At 42.5% G+C, this 19,349-nt stretch overlaps 1 protein-coding gene across 1 annotated transcript in view; it reads left to right on the top strand.

Annotated features, from left to right (window-relative positions):
- The window catches only part of UPF1 (UPF1 RNA helicase and ATPase), a 64,847-nt gene extending 45,943 nt beyond the window's left edge, over positions 1-18,904 (top strand). The window contains 15 exon segments of the mRNA XM_021008876.2: positions 16-134; positions 1,001-1,165; positions 1,330-1,444; positions 2,796-2,939; positions 3,104-3,317; positions 3,690-3,807; positions 4,501-4,657; positions 5,963-6,105; positions 7,612-7,714; positions 7,716-7,787; positions 9,014-9,095; positions 12,598-12,759; positions 13,262-13,479; positions 13,849-13,971; positions 16,251-18,904. Coding sequence (XP_020864535.1) covers positions 16-134; positions 1,001-1,165; positions 1,330-1,444; positions 2,796-2,939; positions 3,104-3,317; positions 3,690-3,807; positions 4,501-4,657; positions 5,963-6,105; positions 7,612-7,714; positions 7,716-7,787; positions 9,014-9,095; positions 12,598-12,759; positions 13,262-13,479; positions 13,849-13,968 — 1,932 coding nt within the window. The 3' untranslated portion in view covers positions 13,969-13,971; positions 16,251-18,904.
- The last annotated feature ends 445 nt before the right edge of the window (positions 18,905-19,349 follow it).

The following is a 19,349-nucleotide window of genomic DNA, read 5'->3' as shown; positions in this document are numbered from 1 at the left end:
TTTATCCCCCCTTAGGTATATGCAGTAAAGACTGTTTTGCAGCGACCTTTGAGCCTTATCCAGGGACCACCTGGTACAGGGAAGACTGTAACATCAGCTACAATTGTCTACCATTTGGCTAGGCAAGGCAATGGGTATGTTTGTTTAAGATACTCTGTACAAACAGAAACCATAGCAATTTAATGGAATAAAGTTGAATGTCAGAGTAATCAACAAGCATAAATTAAGCACCTGTAAGCTACTACTATGTACTAGGCTTTGGGGATAATAATAAAAAGAATGAAACAATCCCTGTAGACAATAATAAGAGCTAGCATTTATATAGCACTTTTAGATTTGCAAAGTGCTTTATAGATATCACAACCACCTTGAGAGGGAGGTGCTGTTGTTATCCCCATTTTACTGGTGAGAAAATGGAGGCAGACAAAGGTTAAGTGACTCACCCAAGGTCATACAGCTAGTAAGTATGGGAGGCAATATTTGAACTCAGGTTTTACTGACTTAATGTCCAGTATCCTATCCACTGGACCACTTAGCTACCTTGGACAATTGGCTTATTATGATCTCACACTGTTATTGATATTGCATAATGGCAGCATTATCCCTTGTATATATTTTGCTTATATTAACATTCCTGACTATCAGTGTTTGCTTGGGTCCCATGTCCATGTCTCCTCCCTCCCCATCTCTCCTAGGTGACAGTGTGTTGTAGAGGTTTAGTAGACTAAGAAATGGTATGCTGGGCTTAGAGTCAGAAAGATGTGGTTTAAATCCTACTGCTGACACAAACGGTTACACTGGGCATGTTAGTTAACTTCAGTCATAAAAAGGTTTGAATTCTGCATTAGTACTGAATTCTACATTCTAATAAAGTCATAAGCTATGTTAGGTCATTGTGTTGGTTTTATCGTAGTGGGTTTTTTTTTAACTGAACAATGTTGTCTGTTGATTACTGGTTATAAGCTTCCTATTTGAATGATGAGACTTTTCTTTTTCTAAGGCCTGTGCTAGTTTGTGCACCAAGCAACATAGCTGTGGATCAGTTGACTGAGAAGATTCATCAGACTGGACTGAAAGTTGTTCGTCTTTGCGCTAAAAGCCGGGAAGCAATTGATTCTCCCGTATCTTTTTTGGCACTGCACAACCAGATCAGGAATATGGATAGGTAAGAAATTGTGCACAGGCTGTACAGAGGTTGGGCCATTCTTGAGGGCACCTGAAGTCTCCAGCATACTTCATGTGATAAAGGATCAGAGTGGGCTGGCATTTCCTTTTGACTGAAGATGTGGAGTAACAGTTACTTCAGGTCCTTTTCATTCTGCATTATAGTATGCCTGAACTCCAGAAATTACAGCAACTGAAAGATGAAACAGGCGAACTTTCATCCGCTGATGAAAAGCGTTACAGAGCATTGAAACGCACAGCTGAGCGAGAATTGCTCATGGTGAGTGGTTTATCAGTTCGATTTAGCATCCAATCAGTACCCTTTGGACTGGGGATATGGGGACAAAAAAAGAAAACTCTGTCTGACCTGGAGAAGCTTGTTCTGGTGTGGACATGAGAGTGGCTGAAAGGACCTTCGATTCTCACTGCTGCCCAGTCAAGGCATGGGCTTTAGAAGAGGGGCAGAGTTAGGAAGTGAACAGCTCGCTAAGCGTATATGGTTCTTGGTACAATCTGGATTTTTGAACCGGAGCTTAACATGTAGCAGTGATGGGCTCCTGGCCAGGGAGAGAGTGCACCTGAGGAGAGTGAGTATATTGTTTGGTGTCCTAGGAACCAAATTAAAAGGGCTTTAAACAGAAAAGAGAAAGTAAGGAACCATAAAGAGTGACTTTAATGTAAGGTAAAGAATAACAGCTGAGATACTTAGATAAAACTGGAGAAATGAGCTAGGTGTCTACAAAAATGTACCGAGTATGAGGCCTAGGAACAAGGAGCAGAATTTAAGCTTTGTAACAGTTGGAACTATTCAGAAGTAGCCTGTGAGTTCTCTCTTCTAGAACTCTTCAGGCACCAGTTACATGACTACTGGCGTGTGTTGTAGAGGGGTAGACTCTCCAGGTATTGCTTAAACTATTTTTCATCTGAGATCCCTTCCAACTTTGACATCATGGGATCAGTTTAAATCTGCTCATTATACAGGTGAAGGCTTTTGCCTAGTGTTAGATTTGCATTATTCACTTGGAAGTCTTACTCTCAAAACCACTAAGGTTAGATATCTGACCAAGGCATTATGCAATTACTGTATTTTTTTATTTCTGCTCAGGGAAAGACCATTTAAGGAAGATCCTTTAGGGTAGAATACCTTAACTACTGAATGTGAGGTATACAGCTTTCTTAAAATTTGTGGCAGCCGAATGAAAGAATATCATAAGGGACTTGGACATTTCAAAGGTTACTTAGCTCTTTTAAAAATAAAAATCTGAGAATGCAGTTTCGCTATTCATTTCTCTTGTCATTTTCAAATAAATTTAATATTTTGTTCCTCAGAAGAGTGAGTGGCATTGAGAATTAATTTCTACCTAAGAGAATATTGCTTATTTTCATCCATAAAGTAACCAGTGAGAAATTTGGGTAAGAAGGCACACCAAATGGAAGTGGAAAGCACACATCTTTGTTATGTTTTTTTAAATTTGTTTGTTTTGTTTTGTTTTTAAATGCTACTTTGCAAATTTGTAGAACCTGTGTTGTTAAATTATATGTGTGTCTGTTGTTATCTAAGGGATATGCTGTTAACCAAGATGGCAGAGATATAGGAGGTTTAAAATGGTTACAATTCTGTTATAATCTAGAATGCAGATGTGATCTGCTGCACATGCGTGGGAGCAGGTGATCCGAGGCTCGCCAAGATGCAATTCCGATCCATTTTAATTGACGAAAGCACACAGGCTACTGAACCAGAGTGTATGGTGCCAGTTGTTCTTGGAGCCAAACAGGTGAATTAGAATTCTTTGTGAACTAAAGATTTTAACTTTATAGTCAAGTGCTCAGAAAATAGCGTGCTGAATTTTGTTGTATTTTCAGTTGTGGTGGTGTTTCCTTCTTATGCGTGTTCTTTGAGGTGAATAAAAGTTGTCCATTTTCTCTTTTCACGGTACAGTTGATCCTTGTAGGAGATCATTGCCAGCTGGGTCCTGTAGTCATGTGCAAGAAAGCTGCAAAAGCAGGCTTGTCTCAGTCGTTGTTTGAGCGGCTAGTGGTGTTGGGGATCCGTCCAATCCGCCTGCAAGTCCAGTATCGAATGCATCCTGCCCTTAGTGCTTTCCCATCAAACATCTTTTATGAGGGTTCCCTTCAGAATGGTGTCACTGCAGGTAAAGGACCTTCCCAGATGACAGGGGAGCCAAAGAAAGATATCCATTACAAACGTAGAATTTCATGTTTATCCTTCCATCCTGAAGAAACCTTCGCTATGGTCTTTTAGCAGTTAGCAAGTTTTACATCTCTAATATACAGTCCCTGTGTCAGTATATGTTTTCTTTATAAATTGCTTGAATAGAGTTGTATATAACATCAGGTTATTGGAAGTCTGATAGGCACCGTAGGGAGGCAATATTCCTATGTGGGGGTAGTATTTTGTAGTACATAAGCAGCCAGTCCTGTTTAGCTCTGACCTCAGTAATGGTAGGCTTCCATACTTTGAATGTGTAATATATGACAGGTGGATTTTTCTTTTCAAATTATAGCTGATCGTGTGAAAAAGGGATTTGATTTCCAGTGGCCCCAGCCAGATAAACCAATGTTCTTTTATGTGACCCAGGGCCAAGAAGAAATTGCCAGTTCAGGCACCTCTTATTTGAACAGGTAAATAGGCCTTGTGAGTGATCTTTTCCTTTAAGGAATCTTGTAACCTTTGAAGGGGGTAATTATAATAATGTTTCTCAAATCTCATTGATAACTGATGAAATTCCTGTAAGACACCTACCTGTGCCCCTCCGTTCCTTGTCTTTTTATAATCCCAAGTGATCTTTGTGTCTTTGTGTGTATTATAACTATATAGACCTGTGCTTTAATGCATAAATGCTCTCTTTGCCAATGCTAGTTACAGCCTTTTTATTCCTTAGTAATCTATTTCCTAAGTGTCTGTATCCAAAAAAAAAAAAAATCTTCCCCGATAGCGGAAACCAGATGTTTTTCATTGTTATCAATGAATGAGACCAATTTCCTTTTGCATTTATCTTTCTAAAGCTAACTGGATTGGTGCTCAGGTGACACTGTTTACTGGACCTGTACTTAAAAGCCTTTCTAATTTGGGTAGGACCTACCAGAATTTTGCCTTGGGGCCTTCCCTTTAAAGGATCCTCAATGCCCCTCAGTTGGGGGAAAGGGAAAGGGGAGATTATCATTGTATATATTGGTTGAATGTGAGTGAGTGTGTGTGTGTATATATATTATGTATATACAGGTATATGCGCGCACACACACACCTATAAATGCTGTATATAGTAACTACCGAGTAAAAATGAGCAAAACCTAATAAATAATTGTTTTTTTCAGAACGGAAGCAGCAAATGTGGAAAAGATAACTACAAAGCTCCTGAAAGCTGGTGCCAAGCCAGATCAGATTGGTATTATTACACCTTATGAGGGTCAACGATCTTATCTGGTGCAATACATGCAATTTAGTGGCTCCCTGCATACAAAACTCTACCAGGTATTGCATTGAAATTTAGCATTTTTATAGTGTCTTGGTCCCATCCTGTCCTGTATTGTGCTTTTTTTAATGTGCATATTGTATCTACCAGTAGTTTTTAAGTTAAGAGCAAAGGTTTGTTTTTAGTTTCCATCTTTGTATACCCAGGGTCTATGTGTCTGGTCTTCTAAAGTGACCGAGGTTTATTATGACAGGGGTAGAGTAAGCCAGATTGGAAGAGACTTATAGCCTAGATAGAACCTTGAAGTTATGTATACCCTTTAATTAACATTCATCTGGGCCTAGTGACAAGAGGTCAGAGTGGGTCACAGTTTGAAAAGTTGGGCCCAGAAGTAAATAGCAGAGGAGACCTAAGTAGTGTAATCCAGCTTTGTATCAGAGTCCACAGTTAGCAGCATAAGGTAGCAGCAAGCACAGTTGGCCTTGTTTTAGGAGAGGTGGGTTTGAGTTCTGACTGCCTGTCCACAGAGATTGGGCTCAGCAAGTGAGGAATCTTTGGGATTTCCTTGTCACTGTTGTAAGCAGCAGCTGTTGGAAATGAAGGCTTAAGGTGCAAGATAGTTGCTCTGATACAGAATAGCTGGACTGAGTTAGCACACTCCTCTTTGCCATGTGTAATGGGCACTGGGCTGTCTTGAAAAGCATGGGGGGGGGAGCTGGGTGGAACAGTGGATAGAGCACCAGTCCTGGACTCAGGAAGACCTGAGTTCAAATCCGGCCTCAGACACATAACACTTACTAGCCGTCTGACCCCGGGCAAGTCACTTAACCCCATTGCCTAACAAGAGAGAGAGACAGAGAAAGAAAAGCATGAGGGATTTGGAGTCTTGTGACCTGGGTTCAAGTCAGATAATGTCTGGGGACTTTAGAAAATCATCAGGTCCAATCCAGGGACTGTGACTATCTCATGTGCCTAGCACAGTGCTTTGAACATGGTAATTAATTTATTAAAAGTGGGTAATTAAATCTGGAAAGTAGAAATCATTGCTTAATTTCCTGCCTCACAAATGTTGTGAAGAATGTTTTATGAACCCTAAGGTGCTATAGAAATGTTACCTGTATTGTAATAAGACCTGATATTTGCCCTCAGCCACCTTTAAAGGCTTACAGATATATATAGGCAGTGTCAGATTATTATCTTGTCAGGTGTCATATAAACAAGACTATCCATTTAGCGCATTGTAGTAGCTTTAATTGACAGGATATTTCCATGGTTACAATAATTTTTTTTAATTATTGAAAGGAAAAGTCATGCTTTTAGCCAAAGCTCAGCCTGCTGATTATGTGGTGGTTCTCTCTCTTCAGGAAGTGGAAATAGCTAGTGTTGATGCATTCCAGGGAAGAGAAAAGGACTTCATCATCCTTTCCTGTGTGAGAGCCAATGAGCACCAAGGAATTGGATTTTTAAATGACCCCAGGCGTCTGAATGTGGCTCTTACCCGAGCAAGGTACAAACAAAATTTAAGCTGTTACATCTGTTTTATTTGGTGTGAGTTTTGCTTATGAAAGTCATGATTGCGGTGAGAAGTTTGGAGCACTTTAATTGCAGGCTGCGGCTCCATGTGTTCAATTAGGAAAGCATCTTTCTTGTCTTGTTGTCATGGCAGGAACTCCCCAGAGTACAGGCCTCTGGTTGGATTTATTTAGTCAGACCTCACAGTATCCCCACCCCCACCCCTCCCAATGTCATCGTCACTTCCTAGGAAATACCACTATTATTAATTTAATATGGTCGTTATCTGTTTCTTAGTTTTTGACTAGCTCTTCTGCAAAAGTACTTATTTTTGGCATTAGAATAAAACCCTATGCACATAAACAGGTGGCTTGTCGGACCTTTTAAATTGGCTATCTAGTAACAAACCCATTTATTGCTTCGGTTATTGAAGTAAAAGTTTTCTTCAGAAGCCAGGAACTCTTGTCCCTGAGAGCATGGGGTACCTAAAAACCCCAAGCTTCTCCACCTTAATTGAGAGGTTGGTATGTGGTTCCCTGGAGTCCCTATAAAGTAATGAAGATACAGTGAATGCTGGCATGTGTCACATTTTTGTTAAAGACCCATGAGGTCAAAACTGGGCCCCTTGTGGCAGTGAATAAGGCTAGTTCCTTTTGCATTTGTTGATGCCTCTAGGCTTCTGGGCTTGCAGTCTGTTCCATTGGAAAAATAAGCCACTTGTTCAGGACTCTAACCTTGGGATGAGCCACCAGAATGAGAGCTTCAACTGGAATGCGTAATAGATTAGTTTGGTTGAGAAGTTCTATCAGGGCATATTGGAAAGATAGAAAATCTAAGCTGGAGTATCTGCTGTGCCATCTTGAACAAATCACAAGACCTCTCTACGTCTTGCGTGTGCAATGCAGAGAATGGGACTAGGTCTGCTGAGTTTCCTTCTGGTTCTGGTCATCTGAGCGATAGAACGTGGTGGTGGGTGTAGTCTGTGTACGGTATTCTTGGCTCTGGCTTTCCTAACCCAAAGAACCTCCAGAAGAGCACCAGCAGGGTGGCGGAGGGGCCCCAGAAGTGCTGGAGACTCTGGAACAGTGGGGCTGGGGTGGCCTGAAGTGGTGAACTTCTCCAAGTCTGGCTGTGGGGGCACGTGTAGAGGCAGGAGTTGGAAGTCAAAGAAGCCAACTGAGCCTTAATCAGAAGCAAAGTTTTCCCACCAGATAGATCTGTCTATGGGCAGAAGGGAGATGGTCGATTCGCTCCTTCATTTGAGTACTCTGCCCAAAGTCAGGATGACCACTTGAATATGGTATAGAGATGTTTTTGCATTTGGGTTGGACTGGATGGGTGGTTCCTTCCAACTCTGAAATTCTGTGAAATTATTCTGTGCACTCTAACTGTATCTTGTGGGTATTTCTATATTGATAATAGTGCATGTGGTTTTTAAAAAGCTTTTTATGTCCCATTTTCTGCCATAAAGGATGGATTTTTTTTTTACTATCTTTTTTAGGTATGGAGTAATTATTGTCGGCAACCCCAAAGCTCTCTCCAAGCAACCACTTTGGAACCATCTATTGAACTACTACAAGGAACAGAAAGTACTGGTAGAAGGACCCCCTAAACAACCTTCGGGAGAGCCTTATGCAATTCAGCAAGCCCCGAAAACTTGTCAATACCATCAACCCAGTAAGCGATTCTGTATCTGATTTGAGTAAAATGAGGGTGGACCAAAGAAGGAAGCAGGGTAGCAGTGCCATGACATTGGAGGCAAAAGATTTAGGGTCACACCTTGGCTCTGCTCCTTACTGATGAAGTATGACTTTGGGCAAATTCCTTAGCTTCTCTAGTTTTTAATTTCCTTATCTGTAAACTGAGCGGGGTGGGCTAGGGTGCTTGGTGTCAATCAGTCTTCACTGATCATTTAGAAAGTATGATATTAGGGGCTGTCTAAAACTAAAGAATATTCAGGCACCTTCTTGAACAAGAAAGACTTAAATAGTTTCTAAAAAGCAGGGAGAGTAGTGGTGGAAGGAGTTTTGAATTCCCAAGGCAAATTTATTTTGTGCTTGAGAAGGAAAACTGCAGTGTTTGCTTATACCCACCCCCGTGCAGCTGCATCTTTCTTCCCGTGATCAATTAAGTCTTACAGCTTTGTTCTTCTTTAAGAGGAGAAGGTACCAGTTGCTATTTTGATCTTAAACCGGGAGTGGGGGGGAGTGCAGATGATTCTAAAGCATTTCCCCCAAGTGTTCTGTGGAATTGGGGGCTTTTCTTATTTATTACACTACTAAAGTCATTTGTGGCGCTTGGTAATCTTTGTGAGTCTGCTGCCACCTCCTTTTGACACTAAGGAAGTTCCAAAGCAGTTTGTAAAAACAGTTTCTGAAGATTGTAATTCATACAAAATACTAGAAAACCTTGTCCAGGGCTTAAAGGTCCATTTTACTATTATATTTTCAGCCCAATTGGAAGAGAAGAGAGACCCCAGGAAGGTCCATTTTTACAAGATTAGATTCTAATTGATAACCAAAAAAAACCTTTTTTCTTTTCATATTATTGGTACTTTGAGTGATTTAAACTAACCTAGCTAGCATAACTTCTTACCACCTAGTAGCCCCAACCCAAGCATGTAACACCTAGGAGCAGATAGGTGGCAAAGTAGAGTGCTGGATTGGAGTCAAGACGACCAGCTCTGTGACAATGAGTAAGTCATGTAACTACTGGTCTGCTCTTGTTTCCTCATCTGTAAGATGGAAATAATGATATCACCACCCTCCCAGGTCTGTGTTGTAGGGATCAAATGAGATAATATTTGTAAAGTGCTTCAGAAACCTTACAATTTCTATATAAATGTTACTACATAATGTACGATATATTCTTCCCACCCCTTGCCCCCGCTCTTCTGTTTCTAGGGAGCCCGGTTCATGACTACTGCCATGTATGACGCACGTGAAGCTATTATCCCAGGATCTGTCTATGATCGGAGCAGTCAAGGTAAGTAGAAAAATCTTAACCCTGCTTTCCCTGTTACCCTCTTACTTCTCTTCTTCCCTTCATAGCCAACTTCTCTAGGATGTATTTTCCCTGCTACCTCCATTTTTCTCTGTTCATCAAGCTTTCCATCCCCATCCACTTTGTGTCTTCTCTTAGAGGTTTCAGATTCCCTTGCTGTTGTCAAATTCAGAGGGTTTTCGTCCCTTTCCATTCTCTTTGAGCTTTCTTGCATTTGATACTATTGGCCATGTCTCCCTGTTTCCACCTCCGTTTTCTTTGGTTTCCCTTCTTTGCTCTATCCACTGACTGTTACTGTTGCTTATGTCTCAGTCTTGGACCCTCTGTTCCCTCCAAGCTTAGACACAGGCTAGGTAGCTCCATCTGGTGACTCCTTGTCTCTGCTCACTCTCTCTAGTCCTGTTTCCTTACCAAAGTTTCCTGCATATCTGAGTTACCTGCTTGGATCCACTGTCTCCTGAAAGTTGGGCTGTTAGAGACAGCATAGCATGGTGTGTAGTGCCAGCTTGGCAAGGTCAGGAAGACCTCTTCAGATCCCACCTCTGTCATTTCATAGCTGGATGACAGCACTTCTTCTCTGACCTTCAGTCTCTTCATCTGTGAAATGGAGAAAAGAATGGAATCAAAATCAAACAACTTTTATTAAGAACTTTACTAAGTGCTAAACACTAAAGGTACAAATAGAAAATTGAGGGGCAGCTAGCTGGCACAGTGGATAGAGCATCGGCCCTGAAATCAGGAGGACCTGAGTTCAAATCTGGCCTCAGACCAAACACTTGATGCTTACTAGCTGTGTGATCCTGGGTAAGTCTCTTAACCCCAATTGCCTAAAAAAATAAATAGAAAATTGACAGTCCCTGCTCTCAAGAAGCTCACATTCTAATTAAGGATGATGAGATAAAGGCAAGTTCAATTCCTGACAGATGGAAAGACCCAGGTGCTACTTAAATGCTGGCAGGGAAAGGAGCAGGGCAGGTGGCAATGCCCCAGGGCCCTTGGGGCAGATGGTTCCTGCCCACGAGGATAGTGGGGCTCTTGGATGCTTTCCCCAGAGGTGAAAATGAGCTCAGCATCTAGGGCCTGAGGGAGACTTGAGCCACAGGGGAAAAGGTACCTGGTGATGGTGCAGGTCTGAGAATGCCTGACTACCTACCCTATGAGATAACGTATAGAAAATGCTCTCTCGATCTTTGTCCCTTGCATTTTGGTCCAAATCCACACTTCTGTTCTCACTCCAAAGAGGTTTTCTCTCTTAATTTTCCTGTCTTTGTATGTTTCAACAGAATTACCTGTCAGCCAGGTTCAAAACATCAAGATGGCAGTGAAGGGATTGAGCCTTCCACCTTAGAGTCAGAAAACCTAGAAAAGAGAAAGGAAGTTCCAGCCCTGCCAGTTACTAGCTTATACCCTCCTTGAGCCCCAGTTATCTCCTCTTCAAAATGGGGATAAGAGTTAACATTACTTTTGAATCTTAGGGATATTATAAAAATCAAATGAAATGTACATAAAGTAGTTGGTAAACATTAAGGCACAGAAACTTGAGTGGTTCCTTATTTCCTGCCGTATGAAATATAAACTCTTTTTCCTGACTTTTTTTGTTGTTGTTGAGGCAATGGGGTTAAGTGACTTGCCCAGAGTCACACAGCTAGTAAGCGTCAAGTGTTTGGTCTGAGGCCAGATTTGAGCTCAGGTCTTCTTGAATCCAGAGCCAGTGCTCTATCCACTTTGCCATCTAGCCATCTAGCTGCCCCCCTTCCTGACTCTTAAAGGCCTTGTAGTCAGAGACCTGGGGGGAGTTCTTAGCACTGACACTCGACCACATGTTTGACAGAGGCACAAGGGCACTCGGCTTTGGGAGTTAGATTAAATGGTGTGTAATGCGCAAGGCTTTGCCTCTTCAGCCACATTTCCCAACCCAAGTCCTATTTCCTCCATGAACCAGACTCCACTGGCCTTCTCCCTCCTGAGATCCTAGAATTCTTGATTCTTTGCCACATCATGTAAGATGTTTCTTATATAGTCAGCCCTTAGTAAATGCAACACTAAAGAGCAGTTCAGTATACGATGGAAAGAGTGCTAGCCTCAGTAGGAGAGTCTGGGTTTGAATCTCCCCTTTGATTTCAACTGTAGGAGCCAAGCAAGTCATTGAACCTTCAGCCTTATCTTGTCATCTAGAAAATAGTGAAAAACCTGTCCTTTACTCTACTTTACCTACACTGGTCTGGCATACCTGAAAGTGTGCTACAGCATTTTCAGCTGTTCTTTCTATGTTTAGTAGACATTGTCTTGTGCTGTTCACTACTGGTTTGTGTTTATCTTCTCCAACTAAATTGTGAATTCTTGAAAGGCAAGGACCATATCTGTGTACTTCTGTGTTTTCTACAAATCTAGCATAGTGTTGATTGCACAGTAGACCTAAGGTTAAGTGAGTTGGTACTCTAATGTTACATAAAGGAAATACCAAAAACGTGGATCCAAATAGATGTTGTCCCTTTCAGGGCACTGGGAGGCTATATACTCATTTTCATAGTCCTCCCATTAACTCATCTTTTAGACTTTATTTTGCAGGGAGAGGGGATCAGACTCTTGAATCAGTGCCTCTAGGGTCATTTAGTCTAACCCCTGCCTGAATCCATTCTAAAATATTCCAGCAAGTGGTCATACCATCTTAGTTGGAATATCCCCTAGTGATGAGGAGGTTAGTACCTCATTAAATGCAGCTTCAGCTATTATTGGATCATTCTGAATGTTAGGAACCTGAGCTGAAATGGAGCCAAAATCTGCCTTCCTAATCATTTTTTCCATTGGTGGAACAAAGTCTCATTGTTTTAAATATATTTAATGGTGACAAATCTTCATCCTCAGTGAGTAGATTTGACTTTTGGAAACAGTCTGAAATCATTTGGACTCAGGCCTGGTGGATATGTGTTTCTCTAGTCAAAAACTAGATATGGTTATAAAGTAATAAGGCTGATTTTCTTGTGTGACTTGTTGAATTATCTTAAAAAGCAATTCCCAGGGAGGAGGAGTTCAAGAAATGTGTTTAGCAAAGGCTTATTGGAGGTGATATGCAATTGCAAAAATAACTACTTTGGTAAGTAGTTATTCCTGGACCTCAGTCTTCCCATCAATAAAATAAAGCCCCTCCTAACCTTGATAAAGTGTGATACTTAGAGGAGACTGGGATGTTTTGTTTTTAAATCAGTCTCCTGACTCTGGAATTCCTGCTCTGTAACTGTTTAGTTACTTAAAAGAAAGCCTTCCAGACAGTTCTTTTACTTTTAGGCTCATTTAGTCTATCTACTCTGTTTTGTTCTATCCCTGGGAGGCTTTCTTTATCCTCCTGGAATGTAAAGAGCGTTTGTTGCTGTGAATAAAGCCTCGGGCCTGCCAACTGCCCTCTTTATCAAGCAGCATTATCTACTATGTGTTAGCTGTATTTTGGTGTAGGTAAACAACCTAATTCAGGTTTTTAACTTTCTAGGACGTCCATCAAACATGTATTTTCAAACTCATGATCAGATTGGGATGATTAGCACTGGACCTAGTCATGTCACTGCTATGAACATTCCTATTCCTTTCAACCTCGTGATGCCACCAATGCCACCACCAGGCTATTTCGGCCAAGCCAATGGACCAGCTGCAGGTATTCACCTTGGGAATAATCCTATGTAGGTCCTGGCCACAATCTAGCAGAAGATGTGGTGGTTGACTTGCTGTTTGTCCTTTGTTCTCAAAGAAGACCATGACATCAGGAAGATGATGCCATGACTTGAATCAGATTTGAGGGAGGGAGGGCTGTGCAGAGTCACCAGCCTCACTTTCTCCTTCGGAGTAATCTGGGTCCAGTGGCAAGATATAGATCAGGACCATTAGGGATGGCCTCTCAGAGGTTGACTTAGTTCACATCTGTGTGTATCCTGCATTGGATTTTGAAGTCAGGCTTGGTTTAAATCCTGACTTTGCCAATTAAGCTTTTATGACTCTGGGCAGTCCCTTCCCTTCTCTGGGTTTTGGTTTTCTCCTCTGTAAAATGAGCATTTTGGCAATGGCCTCAAAGGTCCCTCCTTTCCCTAAATTCTAATAAGTCATTTGCAAATAATGAGAGTACTAATGATTAAAATTGAAACGGGATGATTTCTTTCTAGGCCGTGGAACACCAAAGGGGAAGACTGGTCGTGGGGGACGCCAAAAAAATCGCTTTGGCATTCCTGGAACTAGCCAGTCAAATCTTCCAAATAGTCAGGCCAGTCAAGATGTGGTATCTCAGCCCTTCTCCCAGGGTCCATTGACTCAGGGCTATATTTCCATGAGTCAGCCATCACAGATGAGCCAGCCAGGGCTCTCCCAACCAGAATTATCCCAGGTAAGTAAGAATCCCATTCAGCTTTGTTGATTAAACCTACCTTTGCTCAACTTGTACTTTATCTAAGGCAGAGAAGGTGGTGGGTGCTAGAGGCAGAAGAGACGGAAACCAGTTGCGTTTGGATTTTCTTTCTGGCCGTTTCCAAGCCTTCCCTGAAGATCCTTTTGCCCTGAGGTCATCAGAGCCTAGAGCATCCCTGAGAATTGCATTTTAGCTCTTCACTAATGAGAGGTTGAAGGGATTGTTGGGAAAGATTAATCAAGATGGGAAGGAAGGACCCTGTCCTTTGTGGGGGGGTGGGGCCTCCAGGTTGCCAGATGTGGTCTCAATGCTGGATTTTTAACACCCACCACCAATTTTCTTTCTCAGGACAGTTACCTTGGTGATGAGTTTAAATCGCAGATTGATGTGGCTCTGTCACAAGACTCTACATACCAAGGAGAACGGGCATACCAACACGGTGGAGTGACAGGGCTGTCACAGTATTAGAGTGTAAGGCGGGCACCAGTGGAGGGGAGGTGCTGGAGGGAGCTGGGCGCTTTTTGGCTTTGGATGTGCTCTGTTATCTTGTGGAAGGAAATCTTCTCCCCCCAGTCAGGCCTGAACCACAGAACATTTCTTTCTTACTCTGCTTTACAGATGTTAGACTGCATAGAAACATCTAGTTCCTAGACAGAAATACTGACACCACTAGTGGAAAATTGAACTATATAGAAGCAGATCAGAACATATTACAACTATAGCGCAACAGTCTGGTCTCGTTTTATAGATTGATCTGTAACACGATGGCTTTAACAAAGTCACCAAGCTAGTTAGGTCCAGAGCCCCAGCCAGGCCTCAGTCTCCTGCCTCCTTAAGTCTCTGTTCTCGAGACAGTATCTCCTAGTAGGCTCTGGGGCAGGGTGCTGGGGTCTGGGCTGGGATCTGGTGCGTGCCTCACACAAGGAAGCAAATGAGGAGAATACTTAGGCTTTCTTCACAACACCCACTGAGGCCAAATACACATAAGCTGCTTTTAATACTTTTGTTAGCCAGTGCTTTTGAACAACCCTAAAGTCACTGTTAATTTAATTTGCTCATGAAGTTATCATTCTGGGTATTTTTAGAGGATAAGTGCCTATGGGGGAAGGGAGGGGGCACTGCAGAGAAGGAAAATTTCAAAAAGAGGATTTTTGCCCCCTAGATTTTCATTCTGAGTACCAAATTAAGAGTTTGTTAAAATGGATCATCCTGTATTACTTTGTACCCATAATTAGAAGATGAACCTCTTCCCTCTCAATGATGGTTAAAGTCAGACTTGAATTTTGAGTGAGGATTCTCCTAGCCCATGGGGCTAGGTGGGGAACATTTGACCACAAGAGATTTGTTCTGTGAAGTTTCAGTCAAAGGGCTGCACTTGAAGACCTAGAGGGCCACATGTGGCTTCAAGGCTGCAGGTTCCCCCCCATCCTAGCCTCTTTAATCCCTCTGTTCTCCTTCCTTAGGAGGCTCTTGGTAAGGCCAAATTGTCAAATCAGCACTTCTGTAGTTCTTGGCCTAATATTCCCTCTAGCTCCTCACTGGTTGTGTTCTACATATTACACAATTCTAGTCTTAGAATCTATAGCATAGGGTAGAAAAAATGATAAAACGCTTGGAATGAGGAGAGACTTGACTTCGTATCCTGGTTCCAGCACTTACTGTAAGCGTTGTGACAGTTTGCCCATCTGAGCCTCAGTTTCTTGATTTATAAAACTAAGTGATGAAGGAGTAGTTCAAGAAGGGAGGTGAGGCAAATAGTGGTAATGTTCTAGAATACATCTGGCTCAGCTCTAACATTTTATAGATGAGGAAATTAAAGTCCAGAATAGTGGTGCCTCGTGTAGGTGCGTTACAACAGCTCCAATCCTCATAGCCCCATATAAAAGGAGGTGCTGGTCTTCCTGCTTGACAGATGGTTAAAGCGATTGTCCACAAACACAGGGTGGCAGGTGTTTGAGGTAGGAGCCAGTAACACTCACGTTTACCTTTCTGAAGCACTGTTCCTTCATGGCAGCCTTAGGACCTGGCAGGGAGAAAAATTAATTCTTACTTTTTTTTTAATTTAATTTTATTTTAATATAAATTTATTTATTTTTAGTTTTCAACATTTACTTCCACAAGATTTTGAATTCCATATTTTCACCCTATCTTGCCCCTCCCCCACCCCAAGATGGCATGCATTCTGAATACCCCTTCCCTTAATCTGCCCTCCCTTCTATCTCTCCCCTCCTCCTTCTCTTATCCCCTTCCCCTTCTATTTTCTTGTAGGGCAGGATAGATTTCTGTACCTCATTTCCTGTATTTCATATTTCCCAGTTGCGTGTGGAAACATTTTTTTTAAACATGTGTTTTTAAAACTGGCTTCCAAATTTTCTCCCTTCCTCCCACCCTCATTGAAAAGGCAAGCAAGTCAATATGGGCCATACTTGTGCAGTTAGGCAAAACACTTCCATAGTAGACGTGTTGTGAAAAACTAACTCTATTTCCCTTAATCCTATCCTGCCCCCCCCCATTTATTCTGTTCTTTCTTTTGACCCTGTCCCTGCTCCCCAGCTGAGATCTGCCAAAGCAGAGTCTAGGCCCTGCTAATTGTACCAGGCTGGTCTCTGAAGTCAGGGTAGAGAAGCCACTGCTGTCCTGTACAAGGCAGTAAAGCATGGGGTTTTCAGATCTGATGGAAAGTGCTGTCTAAATCTGATCTTGAGAGTGTGGCCCTGACTCTGACTCTTCCCACTGTCTCCCCCTCCTAGGTCAGGAAAGAAGAGCTAAGCTTATGTGGAGCTTAGTCCATCAGCATCTTATTCTGGGTAACAAAAAAATAAAATAAAATGGATACCTGTTTTCCACTGCTAAAACTGAAGCATCACTGTGTGAGAGCAACAGGGGAGAGAGAAGAGAGAGAAACCAACCAATGGGGAGACAAGAGAGGAAGGAGCAAGAGAAAGAGAGAGAGAGAGACCACTGCTAGCACACTGAGACGAGGAGAATGGCCGAAGAGGAGAGAGAAGCAGAGCACTGGCTGCACCGCCATGGGAAGGCGGGACTGTCTCAGCATCCCCCGGCCCGCCAGACTGCTCCCCCGAAGCTCGCCCTGACCGAATGAATGGTCAGCTGAGTCCCTGCTCCCCCAGCCCAATCAGCTAAGAGAGAAGGGCCTTCAGCAAGGCTCACTTCATTCCATACTCTGGTTTGTGAACAGGGCAGCGCCGTTCAGAGCAGGAGGGATGGCAAACCCTCATCTCAGAGTTATTTTTTTTTAAGGGGACTATGTTTTAGCAGAACAAACTGTTCACATTTTAGCAGCAGAGACAAGATTCCTTCTTACAGTTGGCAGAACCCGCCACATTTGGCAGCAGCAGATGGCCAGAGCTCCACTCTGAGATGCAGGGTTTGTTGTTCACACTGGCTCTGAAACCTCAGTGTCATCATGTTGCCTGTGTTCTGAAAGGGTTTTTCATGTAAAAGAAAAATTTTTGGTTTGTTTTTGAGAGATTCTTTCAAAGGAGCACTGTTTTTTTTTTGTTTTGTTTTTTTAAGTTTGTCTCTGAAATCTTAGCGGTGGACCTGGGAGATAAAAGCTTACCAGAAAATTTTTAAAAATCTAAATTAGAATCACCAACCTCGAAGAGAACTTTCAGAGAATTTTAAAGTTTCCTCATTCAGCCTCTTCTTCCTACAAGGGATCACAGTCAATGAGGGAACAGGGCCCAGGCCCTGATTCCCCATGGGGTCCAGCCAGAGGAGGCTTTCACATTTTTCTCTATGCTTTTCATAGGCTATTGTCTGGACTCTACTCTGTGAAAACCAGCCTTTTCTGTAAGATGAACCGTGCGCTTAATGAGGGGATGGGGCTCCAGGCCACGGTGGTCCTGGAGGAGAAGATGCTAGGCTGCCTGCCCTGTTCACTCCTACTGAGGAAGGGGAAAAGTAGGGGCTCCTGGGGATTATATTGGTTTTGAAGTAAAGACTCAAAGACATTACTGAAGTGGGCTGAGAAAGGAAAGGAATCGTTACGGGCAAACAGGCAGTTGCTGGAAGGTGGCCTTTTAAATAGCTGGTGGCTTCTTTGGTGACTTCCTGCTTTCCAAAGGTAGCTGGAGGAGTCCTTAAAAACACAAACCGACCACAAACAAGGCCCAAGAAAGAAATCCTGGAGACCGACCCCCTCCAGGTGGGGAGCACCAATGCAGCATCCTCACGATTTGGAGGTGACGTGTCAGAGAGCACACTTGAAATGACCCGGCCAGTCTTTCTAAGCTCTGCCCAGCTCATAGGGGCTACTCCAAACAGGACTGCTGGGGCCATCACTTGGCTTGGCAGCCTTTTTAGAAACACTGAGTGCTGGGAACATTCAACTTCTTGTCCTCCTGTTCAGTCAAACTCTAAATTTGGAAGAAGTCTACCTCCTAATTGGCAAGGGTCGGCAGAGTGTGACTTAACTAAATGTAGATAATTTTAAAAAAAAACAACCTTCCAGAATTAAGTTAGCTTTATGATCAAGGGGCATGAAGGGTTTCTGGCCTGAAAGATGGGGGCAAATTATTTCACTTATCATTTAGAGAACTTCCAAATTAGCCCCTCCTGCCAGTATACTAAAATGCTATAAACTGCAGTAGGTTTTCTTTTTGTTTTTGTTTTTAATTTGAAAGTCAACCCCTCTGCTTTCTGTCTTTAAGATTTTCTAGCCTACCACTTAAGCAAATTTGCCTTCATCTGTAGTTTGCCAAGACTTTTTCCCCTGCCTATTTCCTTTCAGAGATCAATGATCAAGTGTCATTAGATTTCCACCCCAAATCCCTATCTGGACAACAGTGCTGGTGACCCGAGACCCAGGGCACTAAGAAGTACCACCATTTTGGTTTTGTCCCAAAACTTATACAGATGGCAAAAAAAAAAACCCACCACCACAAAACCCCTCTCCCTCCCACCCTGTCCACCCTGTACCCCTCTACTCTGTACAACTCTTTAAAAAGTAAATCAGCTATTCTATCCTAAAAAGAAAAAAAGCCTCCAGAGTTTAGACTTCTAAAATGTACAGATAACAGGTACACATGGGCCACCTTCCTTCCTGTGAGATGGACTCTTTATTTATTAACATTGCCGAAAGGCTTTCAAATTTTTTTTTCCTTCTGGGTAGGCTGCATAGTGCATAGAGTTTTGAAATAGGTTTAAACTGTAACCCTTTCTGCAATGCAATCCATTGGGTAATGTTCCGCCCAGCCCCCCCCCCCTTATTTCACTGGTTGGAATGCTTTTTGCCTCTGCTCTGTGGCTTTTTTTCTTTTAATTTTTTTCTTTGTAGCAAGTTACTCTGAGTTTTATAAATCCATGAACATTGGTGTCTTTTTGATTTTTGGTCAGTTTGTTTTAAGCTGTTTGCCATCAATAAAATATTAATAAAACACTCTTGCATTCATACTTGGAGCTAGAATTCATTGTAGAGGGAAGTAGTCAGCAAAGCTCCCAGTGCCCGAGGACCACTTGACTTATCTAGGGCTCACAAGAAGGTAAGGCAGTTGTGCCAGGCAGGGTAAATCCCTGAGTTTTCGAGCGTGTTAATTAGCTGGGTGTGTTTCCCACCCTGCCTTTCTGCAGTGGTCATTTGAGGTTATTGGAAAGGACGCTGATTCAGGGAGGTTAGGAGATGGGGGTGTTACTCTGCTCTGTTGCTGATGACCGGTGACTCTGGACGGATGTATTTTCCTTTTTGGGCCTCAGCAAAACCAGCTGCGCTGTAAGGCCATTTCAGTGTTAAGCAAGCGTTGAGCAGAAGCTTCCAAGGTTGATTCCCCTCCCTCTGGGTTCAAAGGAAGTGTTTATCTCCCTGCAGAGAATCTGGTTACATTTGA

The sequence above is a fragment of the Phascolarctos cinereus genome, unplaced genomic scaffold, assembly GCF_003287225.1.
Source record: "Phascolarctos cinereus isolate Bilbo 61053 unplaced genomic scaffold, phaCin_HiC Scaffold_4;HRSCAF=312, whole genome shotgun sequence".
Lineage (NCBI taxonomy): Eukaryota > Metazoa > Chordata > Mammalia > Diprotodontia > Phascolarctidae > Phascolarctos > Phascolarctos cinereus.
This window is presented reverse-complemented; position numbering and strand designations above follow the sequence as displayed.